Source organism: Zalophus californianus, chromosome 4, assembly GCF_009762305.2.
Source record: "Zalophus californianus isolate mZalCal1 chromosome 4, mZalCal1.pri.v2, whole genome shotgun sequence".
Classification (NCBI taxonomy): Eukaryota; Metazoa; Chordata; class Mammalia; order Carnivora; family Otariidae; genus Zalophus; species Zalophus californianus.
The window spans coordinates 49970267-49983749 of NC_045598.1; the positions used below are offsets into that span (position 1 = coordinate 49970267).

At 40.7% G+C, this 13483-nt stretch overlaps 1 protein-coding gene across 6 annotated transcripts in view; it reads left to right on the forward strand.

Annotated features, from left to right (window-relative positions):
- NFIA (nuclear factor I A) overlaps positions 1-13483 on the forward strand; it is a 355478-nt gene that overhangs the window by 226114 nt on the left and 115881 nt on the right. For all 6 annotated transcript variants that reach the window (XM_027597934.2, XM_027597919.2, XM_027597911.2 and 3 more), the window contains one exon: positions 8414-8488. In XM_027597934.2, coding sequence (XP_027453735.1) covers positions 8414-8488 — 75 coding nt within the window. The remainder of the gene's footprint in view (positions 1-8413; positions 8489-13483) is intronic.

A 13483-nucleotide genomic window follows, 5' to 3' on the forward strand; every position in this document is an offset into this window, starting at 1 on the left:
TCTCCAAGGGTGGTTGTGATGGTGTTTTCTGAATTTATTTTACTATGGAAATCTGTATTTTACATATATTTGTATCTTTGTTTTTATTTATTTGTTGTGGGGCATTTGGGGGGACTATTGTAGATAACACATTTTGGGAAGCACTGATAAGAATTCTAATGTGGAGGAGAGAGAGAGCATATCAAAATTTGGAGAACAGCAAGTGAGACATCTTGGCTGCCACATATAGGGTGTATATTTAGGAGGTATTGGAAATACACCTTAAACGCTGGAAAGGTGTACTAGAGGACAGATTTTGAAGGGCTTTAGCTACCTAGCAAAGAATAAGCTTAATTCTCAAAGAAATCATGAAATACTCATGGCTTTTTTTTTATCAGACAAAAGACACCGACCATCCATCCATTCTCTCCCTACCATGCTAGTAGATTAACGTGGAAAGAAAATGCCTAGCAAGCATCACAAATTTGTGTGCCTATAGGGGCCTTATAGATCATTACATAAATGAAATATAATAAAGACTATTGGGGAGTGTGGCACATTTTTAAGTTCATGTCCAGTTTAAAAACATCCATATGTAAAAAAAAAAAAAAGAGTACTGTGCCAGCCAAGCAAAATATGTTGGCAGACTGGAATTGGCCTTTGGGCTGCTAATTCGTGACATTTTAGATTCTGAAGAGAAAGGTTGGCACTTACGTTGGTTAAGGTAAGTAATAAGGCTGCTGTCACAAAGAGACAGAAAAAAAATGCAGTGGTTTAAGTACACTAAAATCTCGTTTTCTTTTTGGTAATTCTTGCAGATGAGCAGGCTAAGTTGGCAGGGTAGTTCTTCACACTGTCATTGAGGGTCCCACGCTCCCTCTGTCCGACTACTCTGCCATCCCATGGGCACGGTCTTTGTCTTCATGGTAGAAACTGTTCTAGTTCATAAAAAGAGGAAGAAGAGTGGCTAGGGCAGGAAGGTTGGGTAGAAGTTGACTTCCATCCACTCCTGAAAGAGGCTAGGAATTCTGGTCTGCAGCTGTCAATCATGGATACGTACGGACAACCAGCAGACTTGGCACAGGACCTTGCGGTAGTCTCCATGATAGTCTTTCCCAGAAAGGTCTTATAAAAAGACCCGATCTTAGATAAATACATTACTGGAAATCTTGGTGTAAACATCTTTCTTAACTGAGAATGTCTTGCCCCCCCCCCCCAGGAATAAAGACCTTGTGCTATTTTTTTCTGAATCCCCAGGGCCTAAGACTGTGCTTGCCACATAATAGGCACCCAATAAATATTTGATGAATGAAAGCAGTAGACCAAATATTGACTTTATGGATATGGCAGAACAAACAAACTAAAAACACAGATTAGGTACCTGTATGGAATAATAAATACCTGAGCAGGGCAGGGAAATTTGGGGCAACAAAGAAAGGAATCAATATAGTACATAAGTCCCATGACGCATACTTCTAAAATCGCTTCTTGACTCATCCTCCTTTTCAGCTAAGACTACATTATTCCCCTACTGGAGACCATTCCTTGATGTGTTGTGATAAACCAGGATCACAATAACCATAGTACAAATGCATTTATAAAACGCTTCTCATCTGAGAATCTAAAAACACCTCTTTCATATTGTTAGTTGACAAATACCATTTCTTTGTTTTACAAATTCTCAGGCACAACTTTCTAGATATAGAAGGATTTTAGCCTTATTGCCAGTCCAGCAATGTATGTCAGTCTTTTGATGTTTACTGTAAGCAGGCTACCGAATGAAACTCCACCATTGTAAAGATTAATCACACAAATAGAACATCTATGTTATTTTTATTGCTACTACATTCTTCAGTAGCTGTCCGAATTTTTGGCATTTGTTGTAATATTAGGAATTATTCTAAAAATAAATAATATCTCATTATCAATGAATGACAGAATAAATACTCAATGTATAGTCATCAAAAATGGGACCAAAATTTTAGAATATGGGCTTAATGGACCACCCCATCTTTTAAAAACCTGTTTTCTAAGATACCCCAAATTAAGAGGACAGAAGTAAGGCATCCCTGGAGGTAAGCTAATAATAATTTCCCTTGTGCTTTAGAGGGCTACTAAATCTGGGTATCTCAAGTCACTCAAATGGATCACTAATAAATATTTATTACACACCTAGACCAAGTGATTGTGCTGGGCTCTGTGGACAGTGTAAAATGATGAGATCCAACCATGCCGGTGCTGGGTTTGTTGTCGGGGGCAGAGCTCAGATAGATAAACAAAGAACTCCCACGTAAGGTAGAAAGACGTAGACAAGTAGAGCAGAAGTTCTACTCAACAGTGTTGACTGAGCACACAGTATTGACCGTGGGGAAAGGGAAAAATGAAGGAGCCACATTCCCTTTCCTCAGGTGGCGCATACACCAATGGGGGAGTTTGCGCAAGGAGAAATTAAAATTCCAGGGCGGAGCAGTGTGGTTAGGGTAGACTTTTCTTTAGAAGGATGAGCATGTAAATTCTGTGAGAGCAGTGTCCTCAGGACTTAGCACAGAGCCTGCACATCCCAAGCAGGCTCCAATACTTATGGAATATAAGTGCATGAGAACAAGGGTCCCCTTCTCCTTTTGAGTAGCCCAGACACACAGGCATGGGAAAGCCTGGTCATTGGCTTGTCTTTTCCTGGTGATGGAACCTTATTTACCAAGGGGAGAATAGAACAGAGATGCATTCTTTTTGATGAAATGACCTGTGTGTTGCAGTTTGTCTGCATCCTGATGAGCCAGATGAGATTTGATCATTTAGAGCTGAGAGCCCTTTGCTATCCCAACAGGACAAACAGAAATACCATCTAGTGTGTCAGTGTACCTCCTCGAATACGTTCTCTGCCTCATGGACACTCAAAATTCCTCTCAAGGCCAACCCTCTGGATGGTTTGTCCCAAGCTGTTACTCCCCCTCCACCTCTGAACAGTTCTGCATGTTTACCTGTCTCTCTGCAAATCGAACTTTTTTTCCTTCCCTGCTTGTTAAGGTAGATAGATGTTCAGTCCCTTCGTGAGATGAGATTTGGTTCCCATATAATGGCATTTTCCATAATAACTGCTGATATCATTGAGGTAAAGAGAACTGCTTTTCCTAACCATGCATGAAAGAATTTGGCTTTTTATATTTCTGCCTTTCTTAGAAAGCCTCATCTCCCCACTGAGTACAACGGACTCCAAGGTATTGAAATCTGTACCCTAATTGGGAATTCACTGAACATGATTTCAATGAATGAACTTTTTTAGCCATTTTATATAAAATGAGAAAGGATCTGCTCCTCCTTTCGAGCTATGATACAGTTGCTCCTGAACAGTAGTTCAGAATGCACTCATTTCTGAGAGACTATTAAAAATGTAAATCTTGGGACCTTTCAGGGACATTTAATCAGCTTTCCAACTGAGGATCTTTTAATGTGAACATCGAAGTTCAGAATTACTAAAATTGACCTTTTTATTTTCTTTTCCATTTTTCTCTCATCTTGCAATAAAGTAGAACACCCAGATTAGTGTTATTTCCCTGAAAGTCATTTTTATGATTTGGTCTGTGTTAGCGAGAATGAAATATTAATCTGCTCAACTTTGCTTAGTAATTACATTAGACGTGTCACTTTTTCCATCATTTCTTAAGTTTCATTTCTCATTGCTTTCTTCCTCTAGAGTTCACCAGTGGGTTTCCAAATAATTGGTGAAGGAACAAAACCAGCTTCATAATCCCTTAAAGTTACATGGAGTGTTTACCTGTACCTTTCCCCAGGGACACATCACAGATGAGGTGGTCACATCAGGACTTGTGAAATCATTCTACTTTTTATTTTAATTTTTCTGATTATTGTACAGTCACATATAGTCCACCCTCTAAATTACACGCATTCTACTAAAATCAGCCTGAGGGAGCAGGTTGCGCGGAGGACAAGGAGGATCCAATCATGATTTTTTGCAGCGACTTTCTCAGGATCACACAAGATCCTAGTTTAAGCTTGGGACTAGACTCTTTTTTTTTGGCCCCTTATGTCCACTAAATCGTGCTGCCCTTTAATTCTGTTTTAACTCAGTCCCCCAACATAGGGACCACAATCACAACAATAGGACAACCCCTCAGGCATTTCTCATCAGAGAACCTGATGTCACCTTCTTGATTGGAAGCTCCATCCTAAATGGATTGACTCTTCAGCCCTTGTCCTGTTTAGTCTGGAGGGACTATTTGGATTGTTCAGTTTAATAGTTTTCAGATGTACATTGGTTCCATTTTAGTTCAAACTATATTGCTAGAGATGAGAGAGAAAGAGACAAAGATAAAGTTCTGTCAACATTTCTATAAAAAGGAAAATAAACATCCTTAAGCCCAAATTGGGTTGTGTTCCCTCTGAGACACCCCTGGAGTGCTTATTCTCTACCAGGCACTGTGTTAGGACCTGGAGGCACAGAAGATGTTCTTTCTCAAAGGGCTCACAGTCTAATGTGAGAAAAAGACAAAATTACAGTTCAGTGTGCTGGGTCCTAGATTAGAGATATACTCCGTACACCTGGTCAGTACTGAGAAAAAAAAGGAGTCTTTGCCAGTGGTGCAGGTAACCAGGAAAGGCTTTTGTTAGAATGACAACAAAGCTGAGTCCTAAAGGACAAGTAGGAGGTTGGCCAAGCAAAGAGCCAGAAGGACAGAGACCTTCCAGGAAGAGGGAACAGTGTGGGGAGAGGAATGAACCAGACCATGGTGAAGCAAGTATTCCCTTAGGCCCATGGGGTAGGGCCAGAAGAGAGAGAGAAGAGATTTTTTTTTAAAACAAATGAGTGGGAATACCTGGTTGGCTCAGTCGGTTGGGTGTCTGCCTTCAGCTCAGGTCATGATCTCAGGGTCCTGGGATCAGGGCTTGCCTTGGGCTCCTTGCTCATCAGGGAGCCTGCTTCTCTCTCTGCCTGCTTCCCCCTCTGCCTGCTGCTCCCCCCTCTTTGTGCTCTCTCTCTATCTCTGACAAATAAATAAATAAAATCTTTAAAAAAAAATGAGCATAGAGAGGAAAATAGAGGTTGTCAGGGTTGTATGCCATGTGATGGAATTTTTGCTACTCCCTGTGCTCTCTGTGGGCCTCTTGCAAGATTTCTGACAGGGCAGTGAGCTCTGAACACATTGGATTTATTTCAGATTCTCCAGCATCTCATTCTTTCCTACCCCAGGGCCTTTGCACATGCTAATCCCACTGCTTAAAGAGCTCTTTCCCCTTGTTCTCCTGGCTCTCTCCTTTGTATCTCTCAGATGTCAGCTCTTAAGAGAGACCTTCACTAACCACCCTTTCTAAAGTGTTTCCTAGTTATTTTCCTCATTTCATTTATACCGTTTATAATTTTTAAAATAATTTATGTGTTCAGCTATCTCTAATCCTAGACTGTAAATTCCCTGAATGTGGGAGCTGTATCTTGAACCCCTAGCACAATGCCTGGCTCATGGTAGGTGCTCAATAAATATTTGTTGAATAAATGAATGAGCCTTCAGATTTGCTTGTTAGTGAGACAGCTCTCTCTGGCTGTAGAGTAGACAGTAGACTATGGAGAAGCCAGGACTGACAATAGAGAACATAGTTAGGAGGCTGCCCCATCAGACTGGTAAGAATTGGGAAGAGCCTGAGCCGCAGACTTGGGGAGGGAAGGCAGGGGAGGGGGAATGGAGATGTACTTGAAGTCAAGAAATAGTATATATAGAGAGAGATATAATAAAAAGAAATAGTAAAAAATGGAATCAGTGAGGATTAGTTGGATGTGGGTTTTTGTAAGAAGCAGGAGTTAGGGATGGCACCAAAACATAGAAAACAAGATAGTGGTGGATGGTTCACTGAAGTAGGGAATTCCAAAGCATCAGAACAGGCTTGGGGAGGAAAAGAACATTGAACACGTTGGCACTGGACACGTTGGTTCTGAGGATACCCATGGCTATCTGGGTAGAAAATATCCAATAAACATTTTGAGAGAGCTCTTGGCAAAAGACAGAGATCTGGGAGTCATTGGCCTATAGAGTCATCCATTCACTCATTCAACAAGTATTCTCTAACTAACTGCTTTGTCCCAGGCGTTAAATACAGTGGTGAATGAAACAAACGTTATTCTAGTTTTCACAAATATCAGAGTCAAGACTGGTAACTGATATCGTGGAAGCAGAGGAAGTAACTAGGTAATTTGTGCTATTGAGCACAAACCCGGGAGAAACTACATCTAAGAGGTGGAGAGAAGAGAAGAGGCAATCCAGAGGTGATACTGGAATGAATGCTTGCAGGTGTTTCCCCCTCCCGAGTCCTTGCGCCACACTAAACTTAATTTTCAAGATACAGTGCTTGCTTTTTCCGTGGCACGAGTGAAGTGCATGTGTTCACATTCACTCTGTACAGAAATTCTTGTGAAGTTGTCCTTAAAGTAAGGAATTTCAAAGGTTGGAACTGAAGCAAGTATCAGCCCGCAAGCAAGAGCCACAGACAGCAATGAACAAGAGCTGGACATCAACCCCGAGTTTCCCATTCAACCCTGCGTTTCCTTGCTCTCGCTAGATGTGTTTAAGTCAAACTTCATGTACATTGTGGTTGGATTTCACTTGTTATAGTCTGTGGGATTAATGTGATGTCAACATCACAATAGGAAGAGATGTTATAGTCCATTTTGCCAAGACCACTTTAGAGAATTTTTATTTATTTGCTTATTTTTATTTCTCAGCTCTTTTTATCTAAGAGACAACACCTCAGGCGCTTACCAAATTAAAGTCAGCTGAAGACCTGGGTGGGGGTTGTTTCGAGAGGTGAAATTTCTTAAGCATGTCTTCAAATGAAAGTTTGCCATTTTACTTTTAAAAAGCAATTTATAGGGGCACCTGGGTGTCTCAGGCGGTTAAGCGTCTGCCTTCGGCTCAGGGCATGATCCCAGGGTCCTGGGATTGAGTTCTGCATACAGCTCCTTGCTCAGTGGGGTGCCTGCTTCTCCCTCCGCCTGCTGCCCCCCCCCCCCCGCTTGTGCACTCTCTCTGACAAAGAAATAACATCTTTTTTAGAAAGCAATTTATAGTTACTGCATGTTCTAAAAATTAGAGCTGTTTTATCTAAAATAGCATATTGTGTTTGATATAAAAATTAACTGAAAAAATATTTTAAATTCAACAAAAAAATCTTTCTTAATTCTAATGCAACCAGAAAAAGAATAATTTGTCGGTACCTTTATAATTCTCCAAAACATAGTGATTTGATGCATGTGTTTATGTGCGTGACATTTAATGAATCTATTGGTGTGTAAACTATACCATAGGTAAATTTGCCTCTTCTTGGTAGTGGGCAAAATCTATTTTTTGTCAATAACATAAATCTTACTTGCGGGCTGTTTGTTATATATTCATATTGACCTGTTTTCTTATGTTGCATTTCTTAAAAGTATGTTTCTTATTTCAAAGGACAATTATTTTAAAAATCCCTTCGGCGAGCTTCTCCTTTGGCCCTGATTTTAAAGGAGGTGATTATGCTAACCCTAAAGACACATCTCAACTAGATTTTATCTATCTGAGACTCAGAATCAGAAAACTTGAGAAGCAGAGAAGGAAACAACATATCCTAAATTATGTATTCCTTGCTATTTATAAGTTTTATGTTCCTGAATGTACTATAAAAATAAACAAGCAAATGATAAGAGATTGTAATAGCAGATATCTTAAAGGAATTAATTATATCCAGCAAAAACAAAGCAGATGCAAAATCAAAGACTGTCATGTCGAACGATTGGTTCATTGTCTTTTCTCAAAAAAGAAAAAAAAAAAGACTCAACCCACCCACTCACAAAAAAACCCTCTTGTTCTCAAAACAAATCTAAATTTTTATTTGTGCTCAAAAGAATTTGTTTTCGTGTTTCAGGGTTGAGGCTTGCCTTTACTGGTTTGGCTTTTTCAAGATTTCACCCTGTGGTGCCTCTAAAAATGAAGAGAACATCTTTAAATCTTGTTTGATCTGAATGGATGGAGAGCTAATCCTGATCAGATGTTTCTTTAGAGAAAAATGTTGAAAAACTGTTCTGGAATTTAGGTACCCTGGCTGATTCCTAGGTAGGCTGTTTTCAGCCCAGCTGTTAAGGTCTCGGAGGTCAGCCAAGGTAACCATTTATTTTAAATCTTCTTTTGTTTCAGATTTCCTGTTGAGTTTTTTTTTTTTTTAAACCATTTCAGAAATCACCCAGTTGTGTCAGAGCTTTCCATAGCCCCCAGATTCAAACCAGAAAACCAGCTATGTAACGAAATGACTGTCCCCGCCCACGTCAGCTCTAATAGAGCAGAGTAGGAAATTAGACATTGCCCTTTTTAATCACAATGAAACTAATATTTAGAATTCTGTTGTCAGATGTCTTCTGTTTATGACGCTGTTTCTTTTGTTTTTGTTTCCCCAGGACATTTGGGCTTCCAAGACAGTTTTGTCACATCAGGTGTTTTTAGTGTGACTGAGCTCGTAAGAGTGTCACAGAGTAAGTATAATTTTGCTTTGATTTGGTACAGATTTGTCTTGGGTTTGTGCTGTCTGCCTCGGCCTCCAAGAGACATAAATAGCTTTCAGAATCCCTTTTCCATTTACCCATTGGAAGAATTTCGCCACGCAGTTTATTTGACAGCCAAGAATTTAAATCAGGAAAAATTAAATATCATTTTAATGTGAGACACAGGGAAAGAACTGAAATCCTGACTGTCTCACATATTCCCTACTTTATAGTGTGAACCTGGTTGAAAAAATTTCTGAGGCTTCCCTGGTTTCTAAGAAATTCTGCATTTTAAAAGAATTTGTTTGTGACCTTTAAAGAATGCTAATGCCCTCAGGCTGAGTGACACAGTACGGCATGATCATTATCTGCTTGTCAATAATCACCAACAACAATGAATTAAGAGTACCTGTCACCACCCTGTTGCATTGATCAGAGGAGTCATTGATTGTATTTTTGCTATGACATAATACAGACAGTCCAAGGAGAAGGTATAGGATTCTCCCCTCCTCTCTCCCTCAGTCTCTCTGTCTCTTTCTCTCTGTCACACACACACACACACACACACACACACACACACTCTTACTCTTGCCTTCCCTCAAAAACATCTTTTTTTTTTTATTTAAATGCATACCTGCAATGAGTATAGTGTTGTGGGTGCCAACAAGAAGAGGAAAATATAAGTAGAAAATATTAAAATTTTACTTTTTATTCTCCTCCTACTTCAAAAGACTGCTTTACATTGTTAACATTGGTATCAAGCTGCATCAAATCCTTTCTGGAATGAGGTGGAGTAAAAATTAATATTTTCATTTCAATTTCATACCCCCCATTCACTGCATTACAGTATTGCAAGATTGACTGAGTACACCAGTCCCTCTCTGACAAGATGTCGGGTCAAGCAAGCCAAGCCATCCCAATCTCACAGGCTCAGATTCTGTCTATTCTTATTTCTTAAAGCTGGAAGACTATTAAGAATCCAGAAAGTGGGATATAAGATGGAAGCAGAGGATCTGGAGTCTGAGGGCTAGACAAAAAAATCTAATGACTGTTGAGCATTCACTATCTGCCAGACACTATGCTATGTTTTCATGTATGTTGCATAAATTATCTTTGCAATAAACTTGTCAGATAAGTAATTACTCTCATTTTTTACAAATGAGTTAAATTGTGGGTCTATTTATGTCATTTACCCAAAGTCAAACAGTGGGTAAATAGTTGAAGCTAAGTCTGTGTAATGCTAGAAAATGTCCTCTTACACGGGCCCAAGGGGACTTGAAGAAATGTACAATGTGGGACAAGACAGGGAAAGTAGGGGGAAGTAACTATGAGTGTGGGAATTCTGGGAGCCGGGATCCTTGGTTGATGCTGGGGTGTTCTAGTGTTAGGGAGGCGGAACCATAAGGGATGAGGCATTAGGAGCAGGAGGGTGTGAGTTGGAATGGAGAAGTTCCTGCCATGTTATCAAATGTGCTTAAAGTACCAATCAGTGAAGAAGAGACGAGATGGCCTTGTTCTATCCCCAGGATATATGCTGCCTGCCCTCGCACAGCTAACTAGCCAGTCATTTACCATGATCAAATAATGCATTTATAGATTTAAAAAATTTTTTTTCACTTTGTAAAACTTTTAAAAAGGATCGCTATCCCACATTTTTCTTGTCATTTTAATAGTAAAATGATATAGATGATATATATATATATATGTACATATATATGTCATAATGGCATTACAGGGAAATACGCCATTGAGCCCTTACTAAACATAGCCTTCAAGAGTGAGAAGAAGATCCTTTTAGCTCTAACATTGGAGCACCAGACTGTTTTATTCTACCCTGGCTGCTGTAATGCTTATATTTTGTCTTTATTACCATCAGTGTGTCCCAAGGCCTGGGTGTTGTAGAGAAGGCCCATGCTGCTCAGGACCATCCCCAGAATCATGTCCCTCTTCCACTTTCCATATGTCTCTTTAAGATCTTATATCCCAAGGCCTATCAGTTCCAAGCTAGATTAGACCTCCATTCAGTCTACATAGCATGGTTGCCAAGCGAATTCTAAACCTGCCTTCAAGACTGCCAGAGGGTATGGGCAGACCACAGATTGAATTTGCAGAGGGACCTGGTTTTGTTTCCTGTCCCCATTTCGGGGGTTATGTTGCTGATGTCTGGCATCGTGAGCGTCCTTCGGCCCTTGAATGCTTTTTGATTCTGCACACTGCTGTGTAATCGCTGTAGGACTCACTGACACATGGCCTCGTGCTGACTAAAACTGTTTGGCAAGAGTGGGACTGGGCTGTGTCAGCTAAATCATGGCTTCAAGCCAAACTGCTGGCCAGAGCCCCCCTCCCTCTTGCAGATCTTTAATCCAGGTTTGTCGGGGTACATGTCACAAGAAAACCTCGGCTGCTGGGGTAAGGATCCATCCCCCAGCTCAGGTCTCCTCACCCACACACCTTTCCGAAAGACTGAACACTCAAGCTGCAGGAGGAGTCAAAATCCTTAACTATTTCTTGCAGCCCTGCCCCCTTCCCCGAGTTGGAAGAGCTCAATGTCCATGTTAGAGGTGCAGTAGACACTTTTTACAAATGAGTGGGGCTGGGGGGGTGCATTCTACAACCTTGAAGTAGAAATAAGCTAACTGGCACATAAGTTGATTAAATGCATAATGTTAGCCCTGTTAGCACAATACTAATATGAAAAATTACAGTAGCTAGCATTTATTAAGCATATACTATGTATCAGGCACTGTACTAGTCACTTTGTAAACATAATCTCATTCAGTCCTTCTACGGGTGCTGTTATTGTCCCTTTTTACAGATGAAGGAGACTGTGATGCTCAAAGAGGTTAAAAGAAACTTGCTCTTTTTACTTTGTTGTGTTTGGCTAGCTGACTGCAGACATTTTTGTCATGACTTCTCCTATAACTGCATTACAGAGCTAAACAGAATCCAAAGATTATGTGCTTTAATTAAAAATCATTTCTTGTTAGAGTTGATAAACTTTTATATTATTAATCTGTGCATTAAAAAAAGGTTAAAGCTATTTTCATATTAACCAAAACAACTAAAATACTTAATTAAATGTTTTCCCCCTGGGTTTGTCTTCAGTTATGATTTTTTTAATGAATAGGCTTTATTTTTTTTAGAGCAATTTTAGGTTCTCAGTTTTAGGCTAACAAAAAGTACAGGATTTTACTGTTACACTCCCCCCCCCCCAGTACAGTTTCCTCTATTTATTAACCTCTTTTGTTAATGTGGTACATTTGTTACAAGAAGTTTACATTAGGGTTCATCCTTTGCCTTGTAGGTTCTGTGTATTGACAAATGTATCCATTATTGCAGTGCCTTATAGAACAGTCTCACTTCCTGAAAAATCACCTGCACTGCAGCCAGTCATCTGCCCACTCCCCCGAATTATTACTCATTCTATGAAGAGTTCAGCCTTTATCTGGATGTTTTTAATGGCCTCGGTGTCTTTCAATTTCTTCCACTCTGTTGCACATTTCTTCTTAACCCCCTCTTATTTATCTCAGCCCCATCCAGTTCCCCCAGTCACACTTATGACCACATGTATGGCCTGGAAATATCAAACTAATGGAGGCCGTAGTTTGAACATTTTCCCTCTTCCTGAATCTTTAGCATGCAATTTGAAAATTTGCTAATATAAATATTTACTTTCCTCGGGTTTCCAGTTAGTTTCTGTTTTTCGCTTTCCTCCTTTTAAATTTAATAGAGGAGGGAGGTGCGATTTCAGCACTTCCTCATGAGGATTCACTGAAATCACTATGTGCTAAGTTTGTTGTTTATAATCGTGTTACTACAGGGTGGCAATGGCAGAGAAACTCCAGAGAAAGCTGCTGGCTTAGCTTCACACGTTCAGAGGTGAGGGTCAGGCGGCAAGGTTGCTCGTCATTAAATTATACTGATCAGATGCATGGAGCTGTTAGAATCAGGGGCTCCTGCTGCAGTCTCACTAATTTCCCTCTCACCCTTGCCTCCTGCCTACCTTACCTTTTCATTTTTTGCATTATCTAGAGTCTACGAAAGGCAAGAAAGGAGAGGTCTGTCTCTCTTCGCCACAAAGCCCTGCAGCCTAAGAGTAGATGTCTGGGGGCGCGCCTCCTACCTTTCCCACTCTGTGACAGGGCCATCTGAAAGTCCTTGTCGTTATTTATTACTTTGTTCCAGGAGAGGGTCGGGAAGGGGGAATACAGACCACTAGACACGGTGCCAGAGGGAAAGAGAGGTCTTCTGTGCTCCGGGGGAGGGGGTTTCCAAGTGCTAACAATGCGGTTCAGAATCACTAAAGTTGTGTTAGCATGATACTATGAGGAAAAAAGACAGGAACCATCTGTTGGAAGGGTTCTTACATGATGCTGCATTTTCAAACAAAGCCTCCAAGAAGCATTTTCAGATGGGTCTCTTTCCTATGAAGCCGCCACAAAGAGAGCCCACTCGACCGGCTGCTAAATGACCCCGCTTCGATGGTCGTCACTCCTGCTTATTTTGCACTGGTGTTTTCCTCAAAGTGTGTGCTTTGAGGCTGCCAAATATCCTTCCTGGGATGAACCCAGAAAAATCCTCCCGAAAAATCCACTACTTCTGCCCATTTCCTTCTAAAGTGCTGACTGTTTTACTTGAAGTTGGTGGGGTGACTCTGAAACCTTAAATACTTCACTGGGAAAGAGGAAAACCGCAAATACACACATGGGCCATTGTGATTCTGGCCTGGCGGGTTCTAATTTTCGAGCAGTGGTTTGTACACCCGAGCGGGCTGCAAGGGTTAAGTAAACTTCGTGGCTAGGGATGACTTCATGGCCCTGGAATTTTGAAAAGCCAGGGTTCCCAGTATACTGTTGCCAGCCTTAGCGTCTTTGGGTGTAAAAACCACTCTCAGTTACCCAGACTGAATTTTTGGTTCCCGTTGCCCTGCTGCAGAATCTAGTAAATCCAGCAGCTGAACTGTCCTGGCTCTGCCACAAAGCCGGG